We start from the raw sequence: 25,798 nt of genomic DNA on the forward strand, positions 1-25,798 counted from the left end.
GATGGGAGGCTCCCAACTTCTGTGTGGTGGCATGAATCCAAAGAAGAAAGCACTAACAAAGAGAACTTAAAATGAGTGGGCTTTAGATGCCGGCCTGGTGGTGTAACGGTTACGTTAGCGTGTTCTGCTTCGGTGGCCCAGGGTTGGCTGGTTCGGATCCTGGGCGCGGACCTACTCATTGCTCATCAAGCCATGCTGAGGCGGCGTCCCATACAGATGAACTACAACTCTACAACTATGATACAAAACTATGTACTGGGGCTTCGGGGAGAAAAAAAAAGAAAAAGAGGAAGATTGGCAACAGATGTTAGTGCAGGGCCAATCTTCCTAAAAAAAAAAAAATGAGTGGGCTTTAAATATTGAGCATGGAGGTAAGGGAAATAGAAAGGGAAAACGAAGGAGAAGGAGGAGGAGGAGGAGGGGCTGAGAGGGAAGGAGGAGGAGACAACTTCTCAGTAGATCTTCCATTTTGACAATTTACTACTAAGAAAACGGGCATGGAGATCCCCTGAAACACAACCTAGGCACACCTCTAGGAAAAACTCTAGGAGACTTTCCAGGTTACCTGTCTTGCTCTGGAATCCCAACTGTAAAATTGCCATTTGGGGATGAGATACACAGTCCCTCAGAGGACTGCTGGCCAAGAAATCCTTCATGACCACAATGAAGACCACAAGGTTATCATTCTCAACACCCCAAACCTCAACATTTCCGATTGTCATTTTGTGGAAAGGAAAAAAAGGGGAAGTACACTGCCCATGTGAAATATGTCAAATGTGCCTCATAACCAAGAAAAAAAAGAACACAATAACACACGAGCACGCACGCACACACATACACACTCTCTCACTCTGCTAAGAGGGTTAATGTTAAGAAGAAGCCTTCAGGCTTGTTATTTCATAAGTCACAGCAAAATAGAAAAGAGAGACAAAATCAGCAGCATCGTTTATAAGCCCTGGAAAATAGAAGTTTCCAGGCTGTCATAAATAATGATGGAAGCTTTTGCCAAGTCAGAAATTTAGCCAAGTTTGAGATCCACTCAATCCTTACATCTTGGAGCTCAGAACGGAACACCAACCTTTTGGGATTTGTAATCATTTCTTCTCAGCAAAACTTCTTGCTATTTATAAGGAAGTAAAATTAAAATGCAAAAAATACAATATGGAAAGTTTTTGAAAGGAGCTGGGAACATTAACGCATGGGGATCCCTGAGGAGGTGATAATGGTGTAAATGCTATGTGGACTGAGAGTGAATTCCCAGTCCAATTAATGGATGCAATACTCCTGCTCCACATGCGTGCATATGTGCATGAATTACCGTGTCTTTCCTTGCCGAGGAAAGCCTCTCTCTCATACACACACACACACACACACACACACACACACACACACACACGCAGTCTCTCTCCTACGCACATATTCCACTCAACCAATTGTAAATGTTTAATGTGTGAAAATTAAAGAAAGGATAAAGCATATTTGTGTGTGTATAGATGGAAAGGGAACTAGAGGAAAAGAAGAGGGGAAAAAATAATAAAAGGGAAAGAAAAAAAAGAGAAAATAGGTAACCATGGCTGGGGTACTATTCACTGGTTTACACTGAATCAGGAAGAATTACAGCCCTTAAATGCAGAGCTGAGGTCCGATGGCTCCTCAGAGCCGGCAGCCGTGGGGTCCCCCAGGAGGCAAGGGGACAGTGCAGGCCTCAGAGAAGCAGGGCCAGAAGCATGGGCTCCACGGGCAGCCGGATCAGATTTGTGTGACCTTGGACAGGTTCCTTAACTTTCTAAGCCTTTGTTGTTTCATATGTGACGTACAGACAAGAACAGTACAGACATTACAGATATCACCGCTAGCCCACAGCCCACGGGGCCTAGGTTGCATCTGCTTTGTTTATTGTGGTATGCCCCAGGAACTGACTCACTGTCTGACCTATAATTGACACTTAATACATATTTACTGCAGTTCGAATAGACTGTATGCAAGAAAAAACAAGAGCATGTATTAAAAAATTTGGTATATGTCTCAGCTGGGGTCATGTCAAGGAAAAAGAACTCACCCCGAATGGTTTAAATGAAGAGATGTAGAAAGGTACGAGCAGGTTAAAGGGACAAATAAGAAATGGTGGGAGACTGACCACAGAGGGAAGGCTTCCCCACCTCTAGGGTTGAGGGACAGATGGCAGGACTGCAGATGTGGTGGGACGAGCCCTGTCAGGGATGAACCCCCACGAGTGGGACAGGGCAGACATATCTTGACCCCCTCCTCCACCTGAGACCTGCCAGTTACCCTGCTGAGCAAAAACACCAGGAAGCCAGCACACTACCAGCACCGGCCTAAGACACGGCCTGCAATCAACAGTGTTTAGTGAAGAGGGATGATGGCGAGGTCATTGGCTTCCCTCAAATCCAAGCCCTAAGTAAATGCAGAGAGAAAAATCTGTCAAGGGAGTCATCTTTGCAAAGCCTGAAGCACCCTAATAGGCTATGTCTCATTTCATGTAACAACCTAGAACTCCCCTAAAAGGTAAAACAGTGCTGGCGACTCTGTACCTCCTACCCTGGCTCCAGGGTCTTGAGTGAAATTGCACGAACTTACCTGAAGCTGAATTCTAATCCTTAAAGCAAACAGCTGTGGCCTACATTTTTATTTAGCAATTCAGCAAAACTAATTAGTGTATGATGAGAATTACTAAAAAGAGATGGAACGGTGGCAAATAAACACAAAAGAGGCTTTTCCTTTCCTCCTGGGAATCACAATAAAAATTTTAAAAGCAGAGAGAGAGGGAGAGAACTTACTGTTCATTAGTTTATGGTGGGGCAGAGATTTTAATTCAGTAAACACAGGCCCCGGGGTCTTGTGGTGTGTGAGATGGGACTTGACCAAATGACTGGAAAATTGGCATGTGCCCTTGGCAATGTCTTTCTGTCACTGGCTGCCAGACGGGACATTCGGGGACGGGAGCGTCGACGTGACCGAGCTGCTCAGATGCTGCTCTGTCTCGCTGTGTTTCAGAAGCAAGGAGCAGCTCAGGCATTTTCCACCACCTTGTTCCAATGTCTAGAGCCTCATTGTGGAGGTGGCAGAAGGTGTCCTCAAATGTCCTTCCCACCACGCCCCTCCCACCCCCACCCTCACAGACAGGGTCTCCCTCACCATCACTCATCATTCAGGACTGCTTCAAGTGAATGGGCAGTACTCAGGTTCACTTTAGAACAATCAAAAACAAGAAATCCATCTTCAGTTACAACGGACAAAGCAAACATGCTCTGGCTTTTCATTAGCTAATTAGCACTGAATACACACTGGATGCAACTTCTCAGTTTCATAAGGTAAAATATAGAAAGCAGTGCCAACTGCACTACTGTGCCACGTACGTGCAAGTCAGGATCTGCAAGGGCTTGCTGAGCGCCTTACAGGGACAGCGGGCGCCTGGCCAGTGACTTCAGTTAACGTTACAGTTCTGCTTTTCCACAACAGTAATCGCTGCTCAACCACTAGCATGGATAGGAGGGACTGCTGAGCGATGGCACAGCCCTGAGGGTGCCCCAGGCAGCTCGCTGGCCTCACCCCAGTCCCCGACCTGCTCAAGAGTCCAGCCCAAACAGGACAGTCCCTTGATCACTCTATTCCTCAGTTTCCTAACCTTTAAAATGGGAGCAATATAATCACTGTCCTCCTAGAGTTGTAGGGAGGATCATGAATGAACTAACACATTAGTATATGTTTTAATACTTACAACAGTTCTTGGTACGTAGTGAGAAAATCAACACCCATTAACTATTACTACCTCTTAGATCCTGTGGTAGATCTTGCTTTTAAATGCTTTTAAATTTTGTTACTTCAGACATGAAGTAACTCCAACTAGGCCAATCATATGTTGCCTCCTAGAGCTGTGAGAAGAAGGTAGCTGAGGAAGCAGAAAAGAAGAATCTAGCTCTTTGTATCTCATTGCCTGTGAACACTTGTTTCCAAGGCTCGAGGGAACTTGAAGCAAATCTTTTCTTTCAAACAATCTCTCAGCCAATTTCTGTTATTTTTATTCTTAGGCAAAAATTTTCAAATGGATCATTCAAAAGTTAAAGTTAATGTAGACCCCATTCAAGCGATCAAAAATTCTAAATTAATAAAGTGAGAACAAAAGAGGCAGATTGTATTTGGGACATGACCTTCAAGACTTTCTCTTCCAGAATCCTCAAACTACAGAGCATCATTCAAACTCATAGAGCTATCATAACACAGCCCCAAACAAATTGCATCCTCTTATTTTATCAAAATCAAATCTGAGGAAGGATCAATATGCAAGAATTGCTTGGGCAGATAGACGTATCTAGGAGCGAAATCACGATAACTGCTAAGAAAGCCCCCAAGTAGCCTTCACATCTTGGATCACGTGCAGAATGACCTCGAGAGTGAAGCCCTTTCCTTTGGACTCCATGATTTGCAACCACTCAATGGCCACATGACCGATACGTGCAAGTGCGTCTGTGACCCAAGAGCATTTACCGCGGCATAGCCAAGCACACTGCAAACCCAAGTCCCTCCAAGTATTTTTATTAGTGCCCCCACCCCACCCCATGCACCGTCTCACATGACTCTCAGAAGAGCCCAGTGGGGAGGCACCATTACCATCACCACCATCTCATTTTGCAAGTGAGGAAACTTAGGCGTGGAGTGGAGAAATAGCTTTCCCGAGGTCAGCTAGCTTGTGAGCACAGCTGGGATTCACACCTACATAGTCTGGGTCCAGTGCCCACCGCCTCAAATATTATACAACCTCCAAACGGCAGACGAAACCTGTTTTCAGCTCAGCAAATTAAAAGGGGGTTTAGAAAAAGCACCCGTCACCAGCACTAAACAGGCTCTGGGAAGGGGGCTGGCATACTTGGCTTGATGAGACATCAGGTCACACTGGATCAGTTCTTCCAATCTCTAAGTCTTTGATTTGAAGCAAAAACCTTTCAAGGTTACCTGAAGGTGAAAGCAGGCTCAAATGAATCAGAACTGGGGTCCTACAAACCTTGCTTTTAGGTCCTACCCTAAAAGGGAAAAATGAGGAAGGGACAGTGTGGCCAGCTGCAGTGTGGAGACAAAAGGGACGTGAAGTGTGGGCACCACGTTCACAGGTACAGTTCGATGGTGTCTTATCTCTATGCCCACTTGTCTTCCTCTCTCTCCCCCTTCCATGAAAGCACAAGTCATCATGTTCATTTGACTACAAAGTCACTTAGAATGGAGGGACAGGGCACCAAGTGTACCCTCTTGCTGGGACCTAGGTCATTCCAAGTCTTTAAAATACCAAAGGACTTTCCACAGAAGGTTGTTTATTTATGTTTTTTAATTCTCTAAACTTTTTGTTTGTTTTTTAGGATTGCCTTTTATCCAAAGAAAACATATCCAATGAACGTATAATTCACATTGATGGAAATTTTAAAAGTCTTTTTTGGGGGGGAGATTTATTCCAGAATCTATTGTGGGTTTGGGACTCCCCCCTAAACTCTCAGTGACATTTCTCACGCTCTTTAACACTTCTAGTCTTGAACACCACCACCAGTGACACACAGGGTGATGGGATGTGTTTGAGGAAGTGGGGGAAGTATACAAGGCCCCACAGAGAATGCAAGACACATGGAGATGAATTATAAAACTTTATTGGCTTGTTAAAAAAATGAATGAATTCAGCAAGTACATTTATGGTCTATCCACATTGTTAAAACAGCACTTAAAGATAAAATAAAAAATGATTATCCATTATTTACAGGAAAAGTGAAAAAAAATGGCTTTAAAACCTGGAACATTATGGGGAAACAACAGAGCATGAGAATGATTCACAGGCTGCCTATGAATTACAGCAAATGGATTTGAACATGAAATGAGTGAAACCCAAGGATTTCTCTTTCTCTGGAATCTCGTGCTATTTTTCTTCTTTTTAGCTTTACTGATGTATAATTAACAAATAAAATTATAAGATATTTAAAGTGTGCAATATGATGATTTGGTCTACCTGTACATTGTGAATAGAATCTCTTGCTATTTTATATTTATTTATGCTCCATTCATAAATGGACTGTCCTAAAATAAAAGTGATGGAAAAATCTCTGTTCTTTTCTTTGCTTCTCACACATTTTTTTTTTTTTCCATGAAAACCAGGACTTCAGACACAGCCAACGGCAGCCTATCTTGGGTGCTCACTAACGACCATCCCCAGGCTCTGCTGCAGCATTAGCCTGGGTTACACTCCCGGTGATGTCACTATCAGAATCAGATGGCTGGCAGGTCCCTTTGTCCCTGAAGACCAAAACAAGGAGATACGCTGACTTCAGTGGAAAGCTGCCTTCTGTGACAGCTGTTTTCATGTCACTTGCTAGGTTGGGAATTCTGGTAACTTAATTCAGTCTGGCAGCACCCCGCAGAAAATTACATTCATGCCCTGTCCAGGAGAGTCCTTAACCTTCCCAGGTGCCCTTGAATAAACCTGACATGGTTTGCAGGTGCCACAGGTGTGTGAAGTGAACACAGCAGAACGCACTTAATAGAATGGCTGCTTCTGCCTCATTTCCTACGAGTCAAGCCTGCTGAGGGGCACAGCCCTCGGGGCTCCACTGACCTCGGCTAGACTGGGAGGGCACAGCCCACGTGGCTGGATGCCGCAGCCCGGTGAACACTCTGGGGTTATATGCTATCTCTTCTCTTCGGCTGCTCTCCCTCTGCATCTAGAGTCTGGACAAAACAGGATGAAACAAGCGTCCCCCGTTGTGTGAGGAAATTAGAGGGAAACCAAGGGGGGAGCTGTGGACAGAAGGCCCTGGGGCGGGGGACAGCGGACCCAGCCGCTCTCGGATGGAGGGAGAGAAGGCTTAGCACAGGTCCTGTTTAGCCTTTCCATTCCACTTCACAGAGAAAAAAAAAAGTTGTATGCAAAGCAACCAGTAAAGCAAAGAAAAATAAGCTCTCAGTTTGTCTTGGAGTTGAGTTAGAATGCTAGAGAGAGGGAGGACAAAAGTCAGGGATTTTAAAGGAATAAAGAGAAAAGAAAGAGGAGAGACAAAGCAGGAGCGCCTCCCTCGCCCGCCCTCACACCTGCGGTGAACTGAACTCCTGCCCCTGCTTCCTGAGCTGCTCATTCCTCACGCTGCCCCACCGCAGCAGCCTCGGCTCTGAGGAGGCTCTGAGGAGGTGCTTCGGGCCCTAACTGCTCTGGTAATTCAGGATCCACTGAAGGGCTCGGAAGCAACAGCCAACTCCCTCTGTGCTCTGGGTTTACGGGCTGGGGCTGGGATTATTTAGTTCTCATCTCTGCTCCCTCCTTCTGGAAAGAACACTCAATGGGTTGAAAATGAAATTGGTCCCTGCAGAGACCAGGAGTGAAAGCCCTGCATCGGCTGTCTTCCAAGTATGTGGGGATTTGTTTCTCCTGCTGAGAGATGGAACTTCTCTGGCCTCAGATTGATGTCTCATGTGATGTCAGGGGGATTGTCTTAGTCTCTCTCAGCTGCCTTGGATGGTCTCAGTGGGACCTGATTCAAGATAAGGGGCCTGAGCCACACCTCTTGAAGATGACACACCTGTTTTCCATTTACTAATGGCCACATGGTTACATTAAGGACACCTGTGAAAAGGTCCCATCTGAACCCGGCCACACCTGAGTAGGCCAGGAGACAGGGACCCTGGCGAAAAGAAAGTCATGTCAGACAAAACAAGAAGAAGGACTCACTAGGTTGCCTCTGGCCACATGGAAGTGGGGCCCATCAGGGGATGGAGGAGAAACTCTGCTGCAGGAGCTCCCAGGCAGGGGGAGAGCAGCCACCGTGAGTGACATGTGCAGATCACCGAGGGGTTAAACTCAACGGCCAGTAAGCTCTCAAGGGCAGTGTCAGGAGGTACATTTGCAAAGGAAAGACATGATACAGTGAGAGAACAGTAATCTTGTTTTAAGACAAAAGTAACAAACTGGCAGCCCACAGACATGTTTTGTTGGCCTACATAATGTTTTAAAAATAACTGAGCAGACTTCTCAAAAATAGGGACATTTCACATAAAAATCCAGGTTTCAAGTTTCTCTTAAAGAATCAGAAGATTTGGAACCCGGGAGGCACGAGTTGGCTGGGGCTGGTGACAGCAGCCCTTCTGCAGGGGTGGGTGCTCACGTGGCGCCCGGCACATGTTGTTCACTGAGGCTACCTGCCTGGCACTGAAACGCCGGGTCCTTGCTGGATGGCGACAGACTCGATTTCAGCAAAAATGCTGCCTATGCTTTGCTAATGCTGCAAAAATACATGATAACGTGTCGTTGGGAAGCTCTGAAAATATTTCTTATAAAAAGCAAAGGATGAAAGGGGTGGTCTAGAGTATAGAAATGAGAAGCTATGTTACTGATTGTGGTCTTCAGGGATTAAAATAGTGAAAAGCAAAGAACACAAGAACCATATGAAACAATTTTCTAACAGCCTGCTGTTTTCATGGTTCCCTAGGAGATGTCAACTGCTCTTTGATGTATTAAATTGCCTTATCTGTCCACTTCTCTCCGTTTTAAAACAAAAATCTACCCTGCAATTCTTTTAGCTGTTGAGTACAAATATTCACTTTTTTTTTTTTTTCTTTTTGGGTCTGGGAAACTTATAAAACAGTCTTTAAACAATGGATCACCTTTTTATGGCTCCATGGAATAATATAAAAGCTTAAAAAAAAAAAAGTGTACTGAATGGCTGATATTTAAGAATCCTTGCCGTTCTGACAGCCTCTGCTTGGCCCACAGTTTGAATTTCATCTTCCTTTCAGGGCTCAGGATTTCTGCAATTAGCTGGCCTCTTTGTAAATCAACACCTTTGGGAAAGGCCGAAATCTAAGCAGTGACAGGAACTGTCATTTAGCAGTGAGCAAGAAAATGGGAGTTCAGAAAATGTTCAGACCCCCCAACACTGAGAGCCAGCTGCCCTCACACTCAGATGTCTATGTGGAAAGAAAACTTTTGAGAATGAGCAGCCTGTTGATGCTTCAGAGAAACCGCCCCTCTTTCAGGCCTGGGCCTGGAGGAGCCAATCAAATGCTGTAATCCATAGTGCTCTGTGAGATGTCTGCAGCAAGCAAGAGCATATTTAGTGGCTCATGTAAAGGATACGGTATAAAATAGTCATCATGGATAATCCTTTTTATATCGAGTGGTACCTAAATGGATCCTGGTTTGTTAAGATTAATGCCTTGATTACACAGATTTCAAAATGATATTTCCAAACATATTGGACTAGTTAAAAATCTATAAATCCTTAAAGCTGAACTGCAAAACTTGAGTAACTATTTCCAAAAAAAAAAAAGAGTTTTTATAAATGTCAATAAGTTTCCAATTCGGCCATGGCGTCTGTGTGCGTGCCTGAATAGTCAGAGCGGATTGTGTTTTCAAATGAAATGCTCCAGGCCCGGCTCTGAAGTCCCCCTAACAAGCAAGGTGTGCGGTGAGGTGGGGCAGGGGCAGCCACGCCTGCCTTCAGGACAGGGCTACTGCTTGGCGCAGACTGAGCAAAGCGGACCGAGGTCACTGCGATGGTCGAGCAAGTGACACAGGTGTCCATGGTAAGACTAAGGCAGGGAGGTGGGGTTCTGTGGCTCTGAGGCTGCCCTCTCAGCAATGAAGCTGGACGTTATAAAGCACACGTTCACTAGCCTTCTGCCCCCTCTGTGCTGCTGGGGTCAGAAAGAGCTGCCCTGGCCGCGAGAACCCAGCAGCGGGGCAGTATGTGGTAGGGGACTACCCCTCTTAGAACACCATCTCCTGCTCGCAGCAGGCCAGCCATTCTGCCCGCAGGCCTTTTCAGAGTAGAAAAGCTGCAGGTCTTCACGGGAACAGCATGGGATGCTGCGGCCTCCTCACTCAGCAAACTTCTAAAAAGCACGTGGATGGCGGAGGGCAAGTGAAAGGACAAATGCACCATATGCACACATGCTCTTGTTCAGTGATTCGGAAGCCGACCATGCCTAACCTAAGTCCATAGCCCCCACCAAACAGCTTCTTTTTTGTGGTTTCTTTTTTGCCTGATGATAAACTTGAAGGGAATCATTACATTGATTGCATGACTCTGGACCTTCAGTGACATCACCGAGTTCCCACAGTGACGTTGTACGTGCTCTTAACTCTTTCAGTCACTGTGTTGTAGGTGGAAAAGTGAAACTTTCTGAATTCAGTACTGATTGAACAACAACAGAAAACGATGCTAAAATACGTGTTAAAAGGAGATTAAAATGTTTAGTGTGCCCTTAAACCCGTCCCTAAATTTAATTTTTTTTTACCTTTGCAGTTCATCTTTAATAAACAGAAACAATAAAAATCAGTACATTTCCAGTATGGTCAAACAGCACACTTTTCAGAAGAGGAGCATAATCCAATGGAATTTCATTTCAGTTTCATATTTGAATGATTGTAAGAACAAAAGAGAAGCATTGATTTAAGACATTTTCTCGAGTTTGTGCTTAGCGGCCTGTGAGCTGCCTCTGCGCTGGTGTCCGCAGTCACAGCTCACAGCATCCGCGGGCGCTGTGCAAGCACCACTCACATCCACCAGAAAACCCCAGACAAGCGGCACTTCCCGGGGGAGGCCAACGCCCGTCCCGAGAGTCCAGCTTAGGAGGCAGCGACAACCCACAAGCACACAGCCCCTTCTCTGTCTTTTCCTTTATTTCAGCTACCCTTCCAGGGGGATCTTATGAAACAAAACAAAACCTAAAAGAAACACAAAATAAAAACATGTGTCATGCTCAAAAGAAAAATCAATGGAAAGTAACATACAAATACAATCACTTTTAAAAGAACATAATAAATAAACATCAAAATTAAGACACAACATGGAATATGCTTTAAAACATAAAGCAATATATAACAACAGAACGGAAATTGGGAGAACATGTGCATCTCAGTAATGAGCAACTTAGTTTTAAACTTAAAACTGATTTTACATGGCACATGGAACATGGGAAAGAAATGCGCAGGGTCTCTGCTCACGGCTCCACCCACGGCCGCATCAGACGCTGACATCTTCATCTAAGGAGGAGAAATCTCTGTGCAACATAGATGACCCCTGAAGAACTTTGATATACAGAGAAAAAAGTAAAACTCAACAACAAATATCTACCCAAATCCTGATTTTCTTTCCCCACCTAATTTTACCAAATTATTTCTAAAATGATTAATTACTCAGCAACCAGATCAGAGAACTGGCTGGCTTTACCTGGTGAAATACTGGACCACACAAAGATTTAGATTTTCTTCAGGAATCCTAGTATTAAATAATTAATTAATTGCCTAAATTTAATTAAGTGCCATACCATATAGATGACACACACACATATATAGACGTGATATCTATTATATAACATGATATATAGCATACAACATGTAGTATATTGTGTGTATTTATATTATATACACAATATAAGACATGCAGTATATATTACATATAATATATATAAAACATATAATACATAATTCTTAATTCTGCAAACATTTATTGAGCACCATCCAAACAGTAGACACTGTAATAGATGATACAAAAATAAACAAAACAAAGTTCCTTGACCTCAAATACTCCATGGCCCCACAGATGGAGAAAGATGAGTAAATAACTTGCACAATAAATAACAGCTAATCTACCTTGTGCCAGGCTCTTGTCTAAGCTCCTCGCCCAAATTAGCCCTTTTAATTTCACCATAACCCTATGAGATAGGTTCTATTATTGCACTCTCTTTGCTGGTGAGAAACTGAGGCCCAGGGAGGGAAGCAGCTGGCTCAGGGTCTGACACTCGTGTGTGATGGAGCTCAGACGCTGACCCAGGAGCTCTGATTCTGTGGCCACTGCCGTGTCCCCTGCAGGAAGGACAAACTCTCTCCAAACAAGTCTATGAACACCCAGCAAGAACAGGAAGACTCTATTACATATAATTCTGTGTGTAATTTGCATGAATCTTCAGCAGATTCATAAGTAACAAAATAGATGACGTGGTAGTAGAAACCCCCAAGACGTTTCCAAGACATTTTCAAGTTCAGCTTTGGAAGGCGCTTCTAAACCCAACCCTCCAGACTCTCGATCTTCCTCAACCTGGTGTCTGGTCTGCCAAGTGCTGGTGTCATCTGCCTCCAGAGCTGTAATTACCACCCCCAATCTGTATCATCCCTTACAACCACACTACAAGAGTCAATGGAGCTTAATTTCCATGGCATTTCTCTCTCAGCCCTTCCAAGTCGCAGGAAAAGAACTTGGTATGGACGCCAAACATCATTTATGAATTTAATCACCCACAAAGCTCTGAGAATTTAGGAAGTGCACAGTGGTGCAGATTAACCTCCTTCACATCTGTCTCTAGTCTCTTCCTAACAGCTCAGCCTCCAGGCAAACATAAGCCGCACTAGATTAAGAGTGCACTAAGGCAGGGAGGACGAGCACGCCAGATCAACTAACCAAACACCTGAGTGACTCCTTCAGGTTTTAAGAGGGTAGATCTCAAATTCCTTCCCACTGAAACAATAGGATTAATATTAGGATGTCAGGTTTGCCAACAAAAACAGGATTTAAACTTGATGATACAAACAGAAGACATCACCCCCAAACAAAAAGATTTTTTGATTCAATATACTAGTTTCTTTGCACATTCACTTTTGAAGGGCATTTGATTAAAAAAATAATAGAACAAATTAAACTGTGAATGCAACCTTATTTCCACTGGGTTTACAGCACAGGAACTCTAAGAGTTTACTGATGCCAGAGCACTTACAGAGGGAGCCAGGCCACTCTTCCTTTGCCCTCTATTTGCCATTTCCTCCCCCATGCTCCACGACGCTCTTTACTACCACAACTGGGGAACAATTTGCTTTGCTCCATGTAAGCTCTTTCGGACTGCCACTCTCTCAGGCTGCATCTGCATTTGCCCCTATTTAAACTGATGTCGTGTCGCTCTTCAACCTTCTTCTGCTTTGCCTTTCATAATGCGTACTTGTCAAAGAAGCATACCTCTACGCCACACACCCTTGCGATAAAAACAAGTGAAGCCAGCATGAAAACACATGCGATATCTTCCTTGTGAGGAAATGCCAGCCTGTTACAATGATAAGCAACGTGCAGTGTCTGCATTCAAACTGTCACTGCAGTCATCCTTCTCCTCAAGGAAGGCAAGTCAGTCTCCTCTCGACATCCTTGATCTTCACACACTGTTGATACACTAAAGATACGCCACCTCATATTGCAACATTAGTTTGATTTAAAGAGTTGAATCTTCTATAAGGAAATATATCCAGAGCTTCATAGTTCTAAGGGGTTGAAGTGAAATTCAATCAGGGCCCCAATTCACCTACCAGGATCTCATGACTTGTGCTCTCTCCTGTTATAAGAAGCTCAAGAAAGGGGCTGCAAAACAATATGAAACAATAGATAATTATTTTCTCCTAGTGAGGGGGAAAGTTTTTAGACCACAACAAATGGCTGAACATCTTGTGTGTTTAACAGCCAAACGAGCTGTCTAGCTTCTGAGCCTGAAATATAGATATTTTGACAACGTGACATTCTGAAGCATTTGCAGCATTCCGATGGTGCATGGCAGTTATCGAGAGAACAGCTCCTCGATCAAAAACAACTTCAGAGAAATGCTGCCACCGCTGCTTACACCAGCTGAGCTAAGTAAGAACAAGGACAAAGCGGGTGCTGTCTGAGAAATGCGGTGTAAAGCTGAAAGCAGAAAAGGAAAACCCGGATGTGTCCTAACTGCCAGTCTCCACCATTTGCTGATTTCAGATCTGCTCATCGACTTCTTCAAAGGGAGAGACTGGGGGGCTGAAGGTCAGTGAAGCACTGTGCTTTCTTTACCATCGGCTTCCGACCCATTTAGATGTATTTACATTCAAACTCGCACACGTTTTCCTCCTATTACTCAGAAGCAATCAGCCATAAAATGGCCAGGATCTGCAGTACATTTAAATTAACAGCAATTTATCTGGAGCCAAAAAGAAAACTGCTGAGTCGAAAGGAAGCGAAGGGAATGGAAGAAAGTTGCAGCTGCTATCTAAAAAAGCAAACTTGATCACATTTGTCATTTGGCGAGTTCAAGTAGGAAACTGCCAACTGGGGTGTCTGGGTGCATGGTGCCACTCTGGCGATGGTACGGTGGCTAGGGGGCCAGTAGACGGGCTCACCTCATTGGAAAGCAAAGCAAATGCTTCCTGAGCCTTCTAGAAAATGTTTATAGGTAAAATCAAAGAATAAACTGTGTTCTCATCACATTAGGTGCCTAGAAAATAGCAGGTGCAAAAAGCTTTCCATCACAAAGTTAGACTTGAACTCATTGCCATTCTGCTTTACTTAAGCACCTGGGTTTAAACACTGATTGTCTCAATTTGACATTTGTGGAACATTTAATATCTATTGGTTGTTGCACCAACTATTCCTTGCTGTTGTGCTTTTTCTATTCTATAGTTGACTCACTCAACTCACATGGCTGCTGTGATATGTCCAAGGTCACCGAGGAATGGAGAGAGCTGAAATCTAAACTCAGAACCTCTGGATCATCGGTCCATCTTTTACAATGGTGTAGTGGAAATTTCCCAATATATAAGTTTAGGTCCTGGTGCCTCCTTCTTTGTGCTCATTCCAGAAGTGGCTTAACCATCCTTAGGACGGACACCTCTTTTCCTTCCCAAGGATGTGCTTTGTCCACATACCATCCTTTCTCCTAAGATCTCCTTCCACCAAGCGAGCTCTCCTTAGAGAAGCCTTGACCATTCTTGAAGGTCCAGTGCAAAAGCCCTCTCCTGAGAGTATTTAGTTCACCAGCCTCTTAACTTCTATGGCGTTCTCTTCCCTTTGTGCACATAGCCTTCTTTTGTACCTTTTTAAGGCTTGTTTTCTTTTCTATTTACTTTTCTGCATCCCAGAATGTAAGCAACAGGAGGGCAGAGAGAGAACGTCTATACATCTTCTATGCCAACACTGCCTTGCACAATACTAAGGACTGAATGCATTTTAAATTTCAGAAAAATAATGTCTAAACTTTGAGTTTTATTAGAGAACTTTGATGTACTCAACAACAGAACCAAAATAGAGTGGAGGAGAGGATACACACAATGTAGGATCCACTGTTTCTCATCGGCAACTTCAGTAATCAAATCACTTCAAAGCTTCCTGCACAAAATCACAGATTTGCTCAGAAGTATATTGAAAGTTGCAGAGTTAGACACGTGGACACCCAGTGGTGCCTCCTGAAGTATATTAAGCTCCTGGGCAAAAGGTGCTAGACTTAGTTTATTCTAATTCTCACGACGATCAAAATTACAGTGGGTGGAGGAGTGGGACAAAGGAAATTGTTGTCCATTTGTTAACTGGAGACAAAAAACCAAAAATAAATGGCCAAGGATGGTCAGCAAGGCTCTTAAAGCTCCAGTTTGATTTTGCAAAATGAAGTTTAGTTATGAACTGAAAATTAAAGAGGGAAACACAGCGTTCTTGGCAAAGCTCAAATGTGTAAGGAAAGCCAAAGCTATTGCACAATTAAAATTCAGTGATTTTAAGGAGGATGTGATCTGATCAGCAGGGCCTGACGACAAGGGTCCAAGGGCTCATCCACCACGATGTCGGGGACTTCCCACAGGGTGGGTGGTGCACCCAAAGACTGACGCCATTGCCTCTCTCTGTGGAATCACCGAAAAATGCTATAAGTTTGTTTGTGGAAAAAAAAATGCTATAGTTTGTAGAAAAAAATATGGAGTTTGTGGGGCATTAAGATACTCAAAAGGCTTTCACTGCAACTACAATGACACACCCAAATCAATCTATTGTTCTCCTGTGGGGTGTGCCTACCATTCTGGCTTAATTCAATAAGCATATTTGCAAAATCCATAGGGTAGCTCTTTATAATGTGACATGACATCTTCTTAAAGACATTATTTCACAATTCTCAGACCAGAGAGTCTTACCCATGACTCAAACATTCAGTACACATAAGCATGGCATTAAAAATTTCATTATAGAAGAGAATGTACTTGCTGCTGCCAATAGATTTGTGTCTAGATTTGTTTTTGCCAAAATATTCTAGCCAGTGATCCTTCTGAGTATATGAAGCCAGAGTCCTATAACCTACAGTGTCCAAATAGAAGACAAATGACATAAAACCTATTACTCAATGAACCTATAGCTACGTAACCCTGCAAGAACCTCAAACATGCACAATATAAGTTCTTGGCTCTACTCAATTCTGGCTGAAACCACGGCACACAGACCAAAACGGATCTGGGAATAAATTTCTAGAAAAGTAAATAATGCATAATATAAGCAAGAGAAAACAAGTGGACATGGGTCAGCCAGGGCCTGTCTGAAGATAATGACGGTGGTGGTGGTGATGGGGGAGATGAAAGCTGGAAGGAGGAAGAGCAGGAGGAGGAGGAGGAGGACTTAAAGCAAAAGCAGTTACTGTTGATGCACTTGGGAGACCTCAAGGATGTAAAAAGGGTGACCACAATTATTGGAGAGTGAAAATAGAGATAATAAGGCCTCAGAGCAGGGCTACAAGTCTGGGTCTAAGTTTAAGCTGATCCTAGAAGGAAGAGAGCAGGTAAAAATAAAATTTGTCCTGGAGCACCACTTTTTCATTAGGCACTCCAAGCAATGCTTCAGAAATCAAGTCTGAAGAGCGTTCACATTTAGGATGCTTGCTAAGAAAGCAATGATCAGGGGCATCAGTGTGCAGTGTCCCTGCCTATTGTTGCAAAGCCCGGAAGTCAGAGCCACTGATGGCTCCAGTTAAGCAGAGAGGAAAGTCAAACAGATTGCCTTCACTCGAATAGAGGTTCCTTATAAATCTCATCTCCATTTAAATTAGCTAAGCGCACAAGATAATGAAACCTCAGCTAAGCACCAAGTATTCCAAAGTGCAAACAAAGAAAGGTGGGGTTGATAATCCTCAGGAACTGACTACAATACACACCAATTACCCAAATCTGCCTGAGAGCAGGATCAAACGCAAGGCCTTTGTCCTGTCTGGCAACGAAATCTTGGAAGGTAGGCTGCCGTCCTATGATCTGACGCAGACGAGGTGCAACAGCCAAAGTTCTGAGGACTTAACTCTGGCTTTTCAAGGAGTCTAGTTCGTGTCACTCCCCAGCCCTGTGATGGTTCCCTCTCTCATGTGTTGCTAATGCATCCAGCGCCTCCTCCTCACTGTCCAGCCCCCACAAGCAATGACATTATAGCCTGCTGCCCAGGTCCTGCTCCCAGACTAAAGTGGGGCAGATCCTCTTCCATGGCTGCTGCAGGCACAGGCAGGAAGCTACCAGGCTTCAAAGATACTCGTCTGGCCTCAGCCTTTTATCCAGAGAAGTGGATGCACCCAAACTCGGAGACAGGTAAGATCATGGGGCAGGAAGGAGGTCCTTCCTCTGTGCTGACGTTTTTCTCTGGTGCCTTTTCCCCAGGACAGCCATTAGCAGAATGACTTCCATCATCTCAGAAGTTACCTTGTTAGAACAAGAATTAAAACGTGCCTCTCCTCCATAGCATCTGAGATGTGATGGGGAATGCTGGGTTGGAATGGTGGTTCATCTTGCCCTTGGTCTGTCTACCTGGGACATTTCTTGACATTTCTCTGTAAATTGTAAATTAAAAGTCCCAGATTGGACCCCGCAGAAGCATATCCAACTCAAACCCCACTGAGCATCCCCTACCCTAGCAAAGTTTATGAGGGCATATCCCAGAATTGCTTATCAGTCTGAAAGAGTACCAACCCATTCACACCACCAAAAACACGATCTACGCTCCAAAAGTGTTTTCACATCGGGAGGAACCCTCAGGATTCTGGTGCTCAGCCAATTGCTATGCACATTCCTTACAAGCAGGAGGTGACTCAATTTGAAAAACCATTTCAGTAAAATGGAGAGCTTACTCTATTCTCAGTAGGAAACTTAAAAAGTGCAAACTCAATCCCAGGTCACAGCCTCATATGCATTCAGACTGAGGCAGCCAATAGAACCTCCAACTTGACTTAAACTAACCCTGCAGTTCTAGAAGCCTCTGCTGTTAGTGATATTTTTATTTGCTCAAAGAACTCATTTTGGAAAAAGTCCAGGCTGCTATGCTATCCCATCTCACTGTCCTTACTAACACCTCAGCAACAGCTTACAGCAGCTGGACATGTGCCAACCTCAGTGGTTTCACCTGGTAATGCACTCTTCTGAAAGACAGGGAAGATTCTCTCCACCCTTTGAATCCTCCATGTTGGAATGCAGCAAGTGCCTTCGTAATTCTTTAGTTCAGGTACAATTTATACATGGAGAAAACTCTGGATTTTAAAGAGCATGCATTTTTATTTATTTATTTTTTTTAAAGGAAACTAGAATATACAAGCATGTTTTTAGTTCAGCCTATGTTCCATTGCTTTTAATAATTTTATTTATTTATTTTTCCCCCAAAGCCCCAGTAGATAGTTGTATGTCATAGCTCCACATCCTTCTAGTTGCTGTATGTAGGATGCGGCCTCAGCACGGCCAGAGAAGCGGTGCGTCGGTGTGCGCCCGGGATCCGAACCCGGGCCGCCAGTAGCGGAGCGCACGCACTTAACCGCTAAGCCACAGGGCCGGCCCAGAGCATGCATTTTTACACACGCGCACACACACACACCAGATTTCACAGTTTGTTTTCCTTTTAAATGAAGTATGCATGGCAGCTATGGCATACCAAACATAACAGCTTGGCTAAGAATTAGAGCAACCATGCCAAGAATCAACCAGAACCAGGATGCTGGAAAAACAATGCATTCTAGATTTTTTTTAAGGAAAATTTAATGTATCCAAACATCTGACATTATTTTAAGGAATGATTTCCAAAACTTACAGGAAGTTCTTTGCTAAGTGAAAGTGATTAAAAGGGAAAGGCTATTTACCTTGTAAGTCTACACACATTCTTAGTTTAAAACAGAAATCACCCTCTATGTAAGCACAAGAGGCATTCAAAGACACGTGATGGACAAACGCAGCGCCTTACGTGAAAGCAGCAAAAATTTTAAATATCACATAGATGAAAGGACAGAGTCAAGTTACATATGCATAGCAGGAATGACTGGATTATAAATTAGTTTTCCTTTCATTCTTCATTATTATGGCTATTTACCATCCATCGTTTAACTATGCAAGATCCTAGAACTTTCCTTACAGCTACCAGTGGAATTAGAATTTTAATAATTACAGTTACCCAACATGTTTATCTTCTTTGGCGATTGTGTGCTAAAGGATTCATTTCCACGGTGATGCCCAAAAGAAAACCGGTTGGCTGGCTGGTTAGATAGCAAGAAGCAGCCTGAAATCAGATAAACCTGAGTTTGGATCCTGGCCCTGCCCCTCCTGAGCTGTTTAACCCCGGCCAGGTCAGGGGACCTCTCTGAACCTCAGTTACCCGAGTCTAGAATAGACATGAAATAAATCTAACTTATTGTGATGACTAGAATTAATATGAGTGCCTAATGCTATCCATGCCATATACAGGTTCCTCAACTCAAGATAGTTGCCAGCATTATGACTATTAACACTTAGACAAAGCACTAAGCCATACAAATTCCAAACTATCCTACTGATAGAAAAAAATACAATTGGAACGATGCCTCTCATTGAAGATAGTTCTTTGCCTTACCAAATATATATGATTTACAAAAAAACATGTTAAGGATGATAAACTGCTAGCCCACAAGCTAAACCTGACCTTGATCCACCTTCATTGATCCCATTTAGGACTCTTGTAAACAGGCAACATGACTTCAAACCAATTAGGGCCCATATTCTAAGACTCATAAGATAGGAATATTCCTTCACAAATGCTGGCCCCGTCCAGACTGCGTAACCAAGTATCTTTCTCTTTTGTCTCCCAATTTTTCATCTTCCTGTTTTGTTTTTCTGGGCTGCCCCAATTTTTTTTTTTTTTTTTGATCTCTCTCTCTCTCTTTCTCTCAATCTCTTTCTCTCTTTCTCCCTCTCTCTCTCTCTCATCTTTCTCACTTGCTCTGCATGTGTGGGTCCTATTCTCATTTCCAGCTCTCTCTATTTCCCCCTGTGCACTGGGAAGCACTGAGGTATATGTTGACATCACTATGTTTATTTATCGAGTGAAAGTTTGTTCTAGATTTGGATATGACATGGGTTCCTCTTTAAAAACCTAATTTAACTTGCATTTATTTATTGGAAGTTACCCACCCCACCAAATCTGTGTTGCTAGGTTGTTGCTGTTGTTTTTACTCTGCCATAACAGAACTGGGGGCAAAGAATATTAAAGGTAAATGTCAATCCGAAATGAAGATACACCATTTCTGAAAATATTATTAAATAATGTAAGCAAGAGAAACATGACAGTTTATAAAAATCCGGTTTCTATACACCTTTTCACATATATATGAGTCATATTTCACACACTTCTTTTGGGACAGGGGCGATCATCTGCTTATTGTGAACTGAAAAAGAGATCAACGCTTCCATATTACAGATGAAAACATAAGGGTAGAAGGGGGCTAAGTGATCATAATTCATTTGACTTAATTACATGTTTCACTCATTGATCACACAGTAATAAACCACCTCCCATTGTGATAAAGAACACTAAAATGTCGTTTAAAATTATCGTGTGTAATTCAGCTTAGCACTGTAAGGCAAGAAGTTCTCGAGCTTCCTTTCCAAAGAAAGGACCTCTGTTATCCACCAAGAAATAAACGTTTTGAGAACCAAGGGGACTTTAATGTAGAGGAGCTCTGCCACATCAGCCACTGGGAAGGTGCTGGATGCTCTTATGCTGCTCCCTGGAATAACTATGCCTTAGTGTTGCCCAGATTTCCATTCACTGTCATGAGCGGTGAACTCCAACCTGGCCCACCATCAGCTCAGCAGCCACTGCAAAGGATGACTTTCAACTGCATTTTAAATCATTGGCTTAAATAGATTCCTTGTCATGAGCTATGAAGTAAAAAGTCACAGAAAGGAACTTTGCTGAAAAATTCTGTCTTCACACTCCCCGAAAAAAGTGTGGCCCTCTCAGTTAGAAGCCTTGGGGATGCTGGAGGAGGGTTGTGCTGGCCACAGCTGTCAGATCCATAGGGTGGCCACGTGCCCTCTCACACTACTCTCAGTGGTGTGAGTCTTTGATGCCCAAATGGTGGCCACTGGCTGGGGATATCACTCTGAACCTGAAGGCTGGTCAGTTCTAGGGATTTCACACTCATGTGTGGAAAATGTCTGAGAACCACTCCATGGCTTCAGTTCCAACTCCAGGACCACAAAGAAATCTTTTGCAAAAGAATTTTGCCTTCATCCACAGTTAGAGGAATCTACAGTTCCACAACTAAGGAATAGACATCGACAATAAACATGAAACCACATCTTGACAAATTTTCAGCTTGCAGTAGTCCTAGACACCTAAACCAGCTGCCCAAAGGCCAGGGAAAGCCTCCAGTCACACATCTCCCGAGGCAGTGCACGTTTCCCCCTATCTAGCATCTTCTGGCAGCAGCTAAATGAACCAAAACCTAACTAAATTTAACTGGCTAATTGCACCTAAATTACAGTCACAAAGCCCCTTCAGAAGATTCAGTCAATTTCTTGAGGGAGAAAGTAAATGTTTTACTATATAATTATAAACTTAATTAACATAAAATAAATTAATTAGGGACTTGCACTGGTAATGAACACCATGGTTTAGCTGTTTATTGCTGTATTTTCCAGGGGAAGCTAAACCTTGGGAAGAGGACTAACTTGTGCTGTAAGCCTAATTTCATCTCCCCTCTCCCATCCCAACTGAACTGGTAGATTTCTGTTTTACATTCAGTAGCATGGCATCTAAAATTCCACAAAATTCAAATGGAGATGGTTTACGTGCTAATCTCTAGGAAAAAAAAATCCCCATCTTAAATTAGCATAGCTATAATAGTTCCTAGCTGGTAGTTCACTAAAATAACAGATGATTATCCAAAGCAATAGTTACTCTGTCCCAGAGTATAATGACAAAAACTCACCTAGAGCTGAAACAACCATCTGCCACAGATTGTTCCACATGGTTTGTTTGCTTGTTTGTTTTTTAATTCTGAGAAAGAATTCAAAAATGGTATTGGCAAAGAAGGATGATTTCACAACAATAACCCAGTTTCCAACCTGTGTTGCCTCAACTATTGTCCTAAATTCTTTTTATCTGACTTCAGAGAGGAGGAGGCTGAGAAAAGAGCCCCTAAGGATGATCTTGACGGCACAGAGTAGGTTTTTGGTAAATGAAAAAAGTCTTGTTCTACTTTTCAAAAGTGTCCATAATTTTTAGGAACTCTAGCCTGCATCTCTCGTATTGATTTCCCCCTTAATTGCTGTGAAGGTGAAGAATAGCTGCTGTGAGAGCCTGACCCATTGGGAGGTAGAAAGAAGAGTGGTTGAGAGTACGGGCTCTGAAGTTAGAAAGTGCACTGACTGATGGACTTTGGGTAAGTTGTCTCAGTGTTCTCATCTGTGAAATGGAGCTAACGATAGTACTTAATTTGGGGCTACTGTGCAGATTTTAAAAAGCTAATACATATAAAGTGCTTAGAAGAGTGTCACATAATACATACTAAATATTAGCTATTTCCATCGTCTGAAGACTCTAGCAATCAGCTTTTGTCCCTTTGAAATAGCTAATGTTTTACGTTCAAAAAGAGTTGTAAATGTTTAATGCCACACGTCCAATTTGTTGGGCTCCCTGGTCAACACAGGCACCAAATGGAAAAGACGTTTGGGCTGAGATTGCGAATAAAAAGAATCCTCTCATTTCAGATAAGAAGTGATCTGTGTCATCAGAGAATCAGAGAATTTTAGTGAAGAAAGGAAACTTAGAGACCCTGTAGCCATGCAGCCCAGCCAGGCTCGCCGTCTCATCTGAGAAATGAGGAAGATAAGTTTCTGCGAGCTTGAGTAAATTGCTCAAGGGAACAGAGCCAGCAAAGAGCAAACTCAGGGCCCTTGTTATGCTGGCTGCGGCCTCAGAGCTGGACAAAAGGTCAATATGATGCGAGCATCTCTCACGACAGGTGGAAGCCACAGACAGGTATGGAACCAGTTGTTTTTGATATGAAAATAAACGTCCTGATGGCTCAGGATTGGGAGTTCTGAATGCATTTCTGCTAAATTACCCACATGTTTTACTTTATTTTATTTTATTTTCACCTAAACATTAAATTGATTTTCACATGGAGGGGAAGTTGAACCCAGTCACTGTGTTCAGCTCTCACGGAATCGCCCATGACTGCTTATGCAGGGGCTAGCAAACTTTTTCAGTGAAGGGCCACATGGTAAATATTTTCAACTTTGTAGGCCATACACTCTCTGTCACAACTACTCACTGCCGCTGTAGCATGAAAGCAGCCGCACAATATGTAAAGGATGAGCTGGCTCTGTTCCAATAAAACTTTATTTATAAAAACAGATGGCAGGTCACATTTGGCCTACAGGCTGTAGTTCGCCGAGTTTTGATTAATGCAACCCCCTGTCTCATGTTGACTTCACCTTATTTCCTTTACCTTTCCCCAGCATCAGCTTCCTCCTTAAATGAACATTCATACTATTTCAATCTTCTTACCAAGATATGATCAATACGCAGTAGAATCGAATTTATTGTATACTAGAAAGAAAACCCAGCGTGAATTTATGAAAGCTCTAAATTATGAAATATGTTTAAAGAAATGTAGTTTTATTACTTTCATATACATATAGAAATTGAAATTAAGCCAATAAAACATTTCTAGCATGTTTTGACAAGTAGGGGGTAATTCAGCCTTACCCAAAAGAAAAGAACTTAAAATTACATAATTCATCAACTGTTTTCATGTGATTTCTTCTAAAGGGCTTAAAACGTTTGTTCCCTGAGATGGTGAAATATGATTCCTACATCCCATCTTGTTTCCTCTATTAATTGATTTGGCAATTCCTTTGTTCGTAGAAGGTGCCCAAGTATTCCACCAAACCAATTCCTCACTGAATTAATCATTTGAATCAGCAAGTTTTTGAACTTTCAGAAAAGCTAAATAAATTGTAGTCCTATGACATCAGAGACTAACATCATCTTTGAAACAGCTTTACTACTCTCTCTCTAAGGGCCTCTATCTGATCTTCAGCAGACATTGTGGGTTGGCTATTCAAAATCCATTTACAATCTATTTTTCCTTTGCTTCCTCTACCTTTGAGGGAGAAAAGCCAATATACTTGATTTCCCAGTATCCCTTGAAGCTAAGGGTGGGCATGTGACATAATTCTGGCCATTGAGATATAGCTAGAAGTCCAGGGGGTGGAGGGTCCTCTCTTCTTGAATTAAAAGGCAAAACTCATCAGGAGAAAGCCTTATTGCCCTTCTTCCTTCTTTCTACTTGGAATGTAGATTTGACACCTGGAGGAAAGGCAGCCACCTTGAGGCCATAAGGTCACAAACATGAGGAAAAGGCCTACTTGCTAAGGACAGCAGAAGGGAAAGGTGGAAAGAGCCAGAGTGATGCTGATGGCATCACTAAGCCACCATAACAGCCTTGGATCCAGGAATTCTTGCTGTGTGAAACAAATAAACTGCTATCTGTTTCAGTGGTTGTTTGTTTATTGTTGCAGCCAATGCAATCCTAAATGAGGCAATTCAAGGAGGCTCTGGGCTTATTTCTGTTATTCTGAGGCTGGAGGGGAGAAAGAGAGAGAGAAAAGGACCTCTCCTTTTCTGGGCCAAGCAGGCCTGAGAATGTCACCAGTGGAGACACCCAGGGTAGAGGCCAACACCAAAGACCAAAACCAGGCAGATGCCAGGGGCAGGCTGGTGATCCAAAGGCCCAACCCCGTCCCACCCCTTGTGGGGGAGGGCAGGTCCCTGAACTTGCCAAGTTTACCTGAAATGATAACATTAAGAGATCTCGAGGTAGAAAGTTAGTTCAGGGAGAGGAAAATAAAGATCACAGTGTTTCCAAATTCTGGACTAGAGAGAAGTTTTAATATTTTCCCCAAACACAGATTTCACGAGGTTGTCTTCTGTCTATCATATTTCCTTATTGAGATTTTGTCTTCTCACCAAATACAGTGAGATGGAAATAAGTCAATAAAGGTAAGATGCCTGTGTTTCAAATCAAGACATGGAGAAAAGGAATCCAGCCTGCTTAATATTAGATTCAACCTTCATCCCAGACCTCCAAAGTCCCTTTATGTCCAAGAATTTCCCTCCTTGGACGATACTCGCCTCTACCTTGATTACAAAGCTCTGTGTGTGAAAGAGGGAAGACAGAGGAGACTAACATTTTCTCACATGCCTGACTGTATAAGGCACTTTGCATATATTAATTCATTTAAAGTGGGTTTTATCCTTATATTAGAGATGAGAAAACTGAGAAGATAAGTAACTTGCCCAATCTCCAACAGCCAATAAAAGTCACCTATATCCAACCTCAAAGAGTACTGCATTGTATTGGGGTGTTTTTGCTAGCCAATTTTGTTTAGTATTTTGTTAGCCAATCTCAGTTGCCTTTTTAACCTGTTTACTCTCTCTCCCAGAAAGAAAAGTAAAGAGCCATCAGCAGCCTTTGCCCCATCCCAAAAACAAAGGCACCGACGGCAATGGACAAGGATGCCCCCATTTTGTGGTGATGTCTCGTCCTCATTTCTAGTCAACTTCTCCCTAATCTCCTCTCTTGTAGTGTAGAATTTTCATAGACACAATGTTTTGTCTCTCTCTCTCAACACGTGGTTTGTATCTATTGCCAAATGCTGTAGTTGAAGGCGAAAATATTCCTTCATGTAGGTATTTTCAGCCTCCTAACAGAT

At 43.0% G+C, this 25,798-nt stretch overlaps 1 protein-coding gene across 4 annotated transcripts in view; it reads right to left on the minus strand.

Annotated features, from left to right (window-relative positions):
• The window catches only part of NTRK2 (neurotrophic receptor tyrosine kinase 2), a 350,327-nt gene that overhangs the window by 202,102 nt on the left and 122,427 nt on the right, over positions 1–25,798 (minus strand). Inside the window, exon 12 of one of the 4 annotated variants that reach the window (XM_058565526.1) lies at positions 9,332–10,711. The exons of the other annotated variants lie outside the window; for them this stretch is intronic. Within the exon in view, the coding sequence (XP_058421509.1) occupies positions 10,674–10,711 (38 nt within the window). The 3' untranslated portion in view covers positions 9,332–10,673. Of the gene's footprint in view, positions 1–9,331; positions 10,712–25,798 lie in introns of those variants that run through there. 4 annotated transcript variants of the gene reach the window in all.

This window comes from Diceros bicornis, chromosome 22 (assembly GCF_020826845.1).
Source record: "Diceros bicornis minor isolate mBicDic1 chromosome 22, mDicBic1.mat.cur, whole genome shotgun sequence".
NCBI classification, from domain to species: domain Eukaryota; kingdom Metazoa; phylum Chordata; class Mammalia; order Perissodactyla; family Rhinocerotidae; genus Diceros; species Diceros bicornis.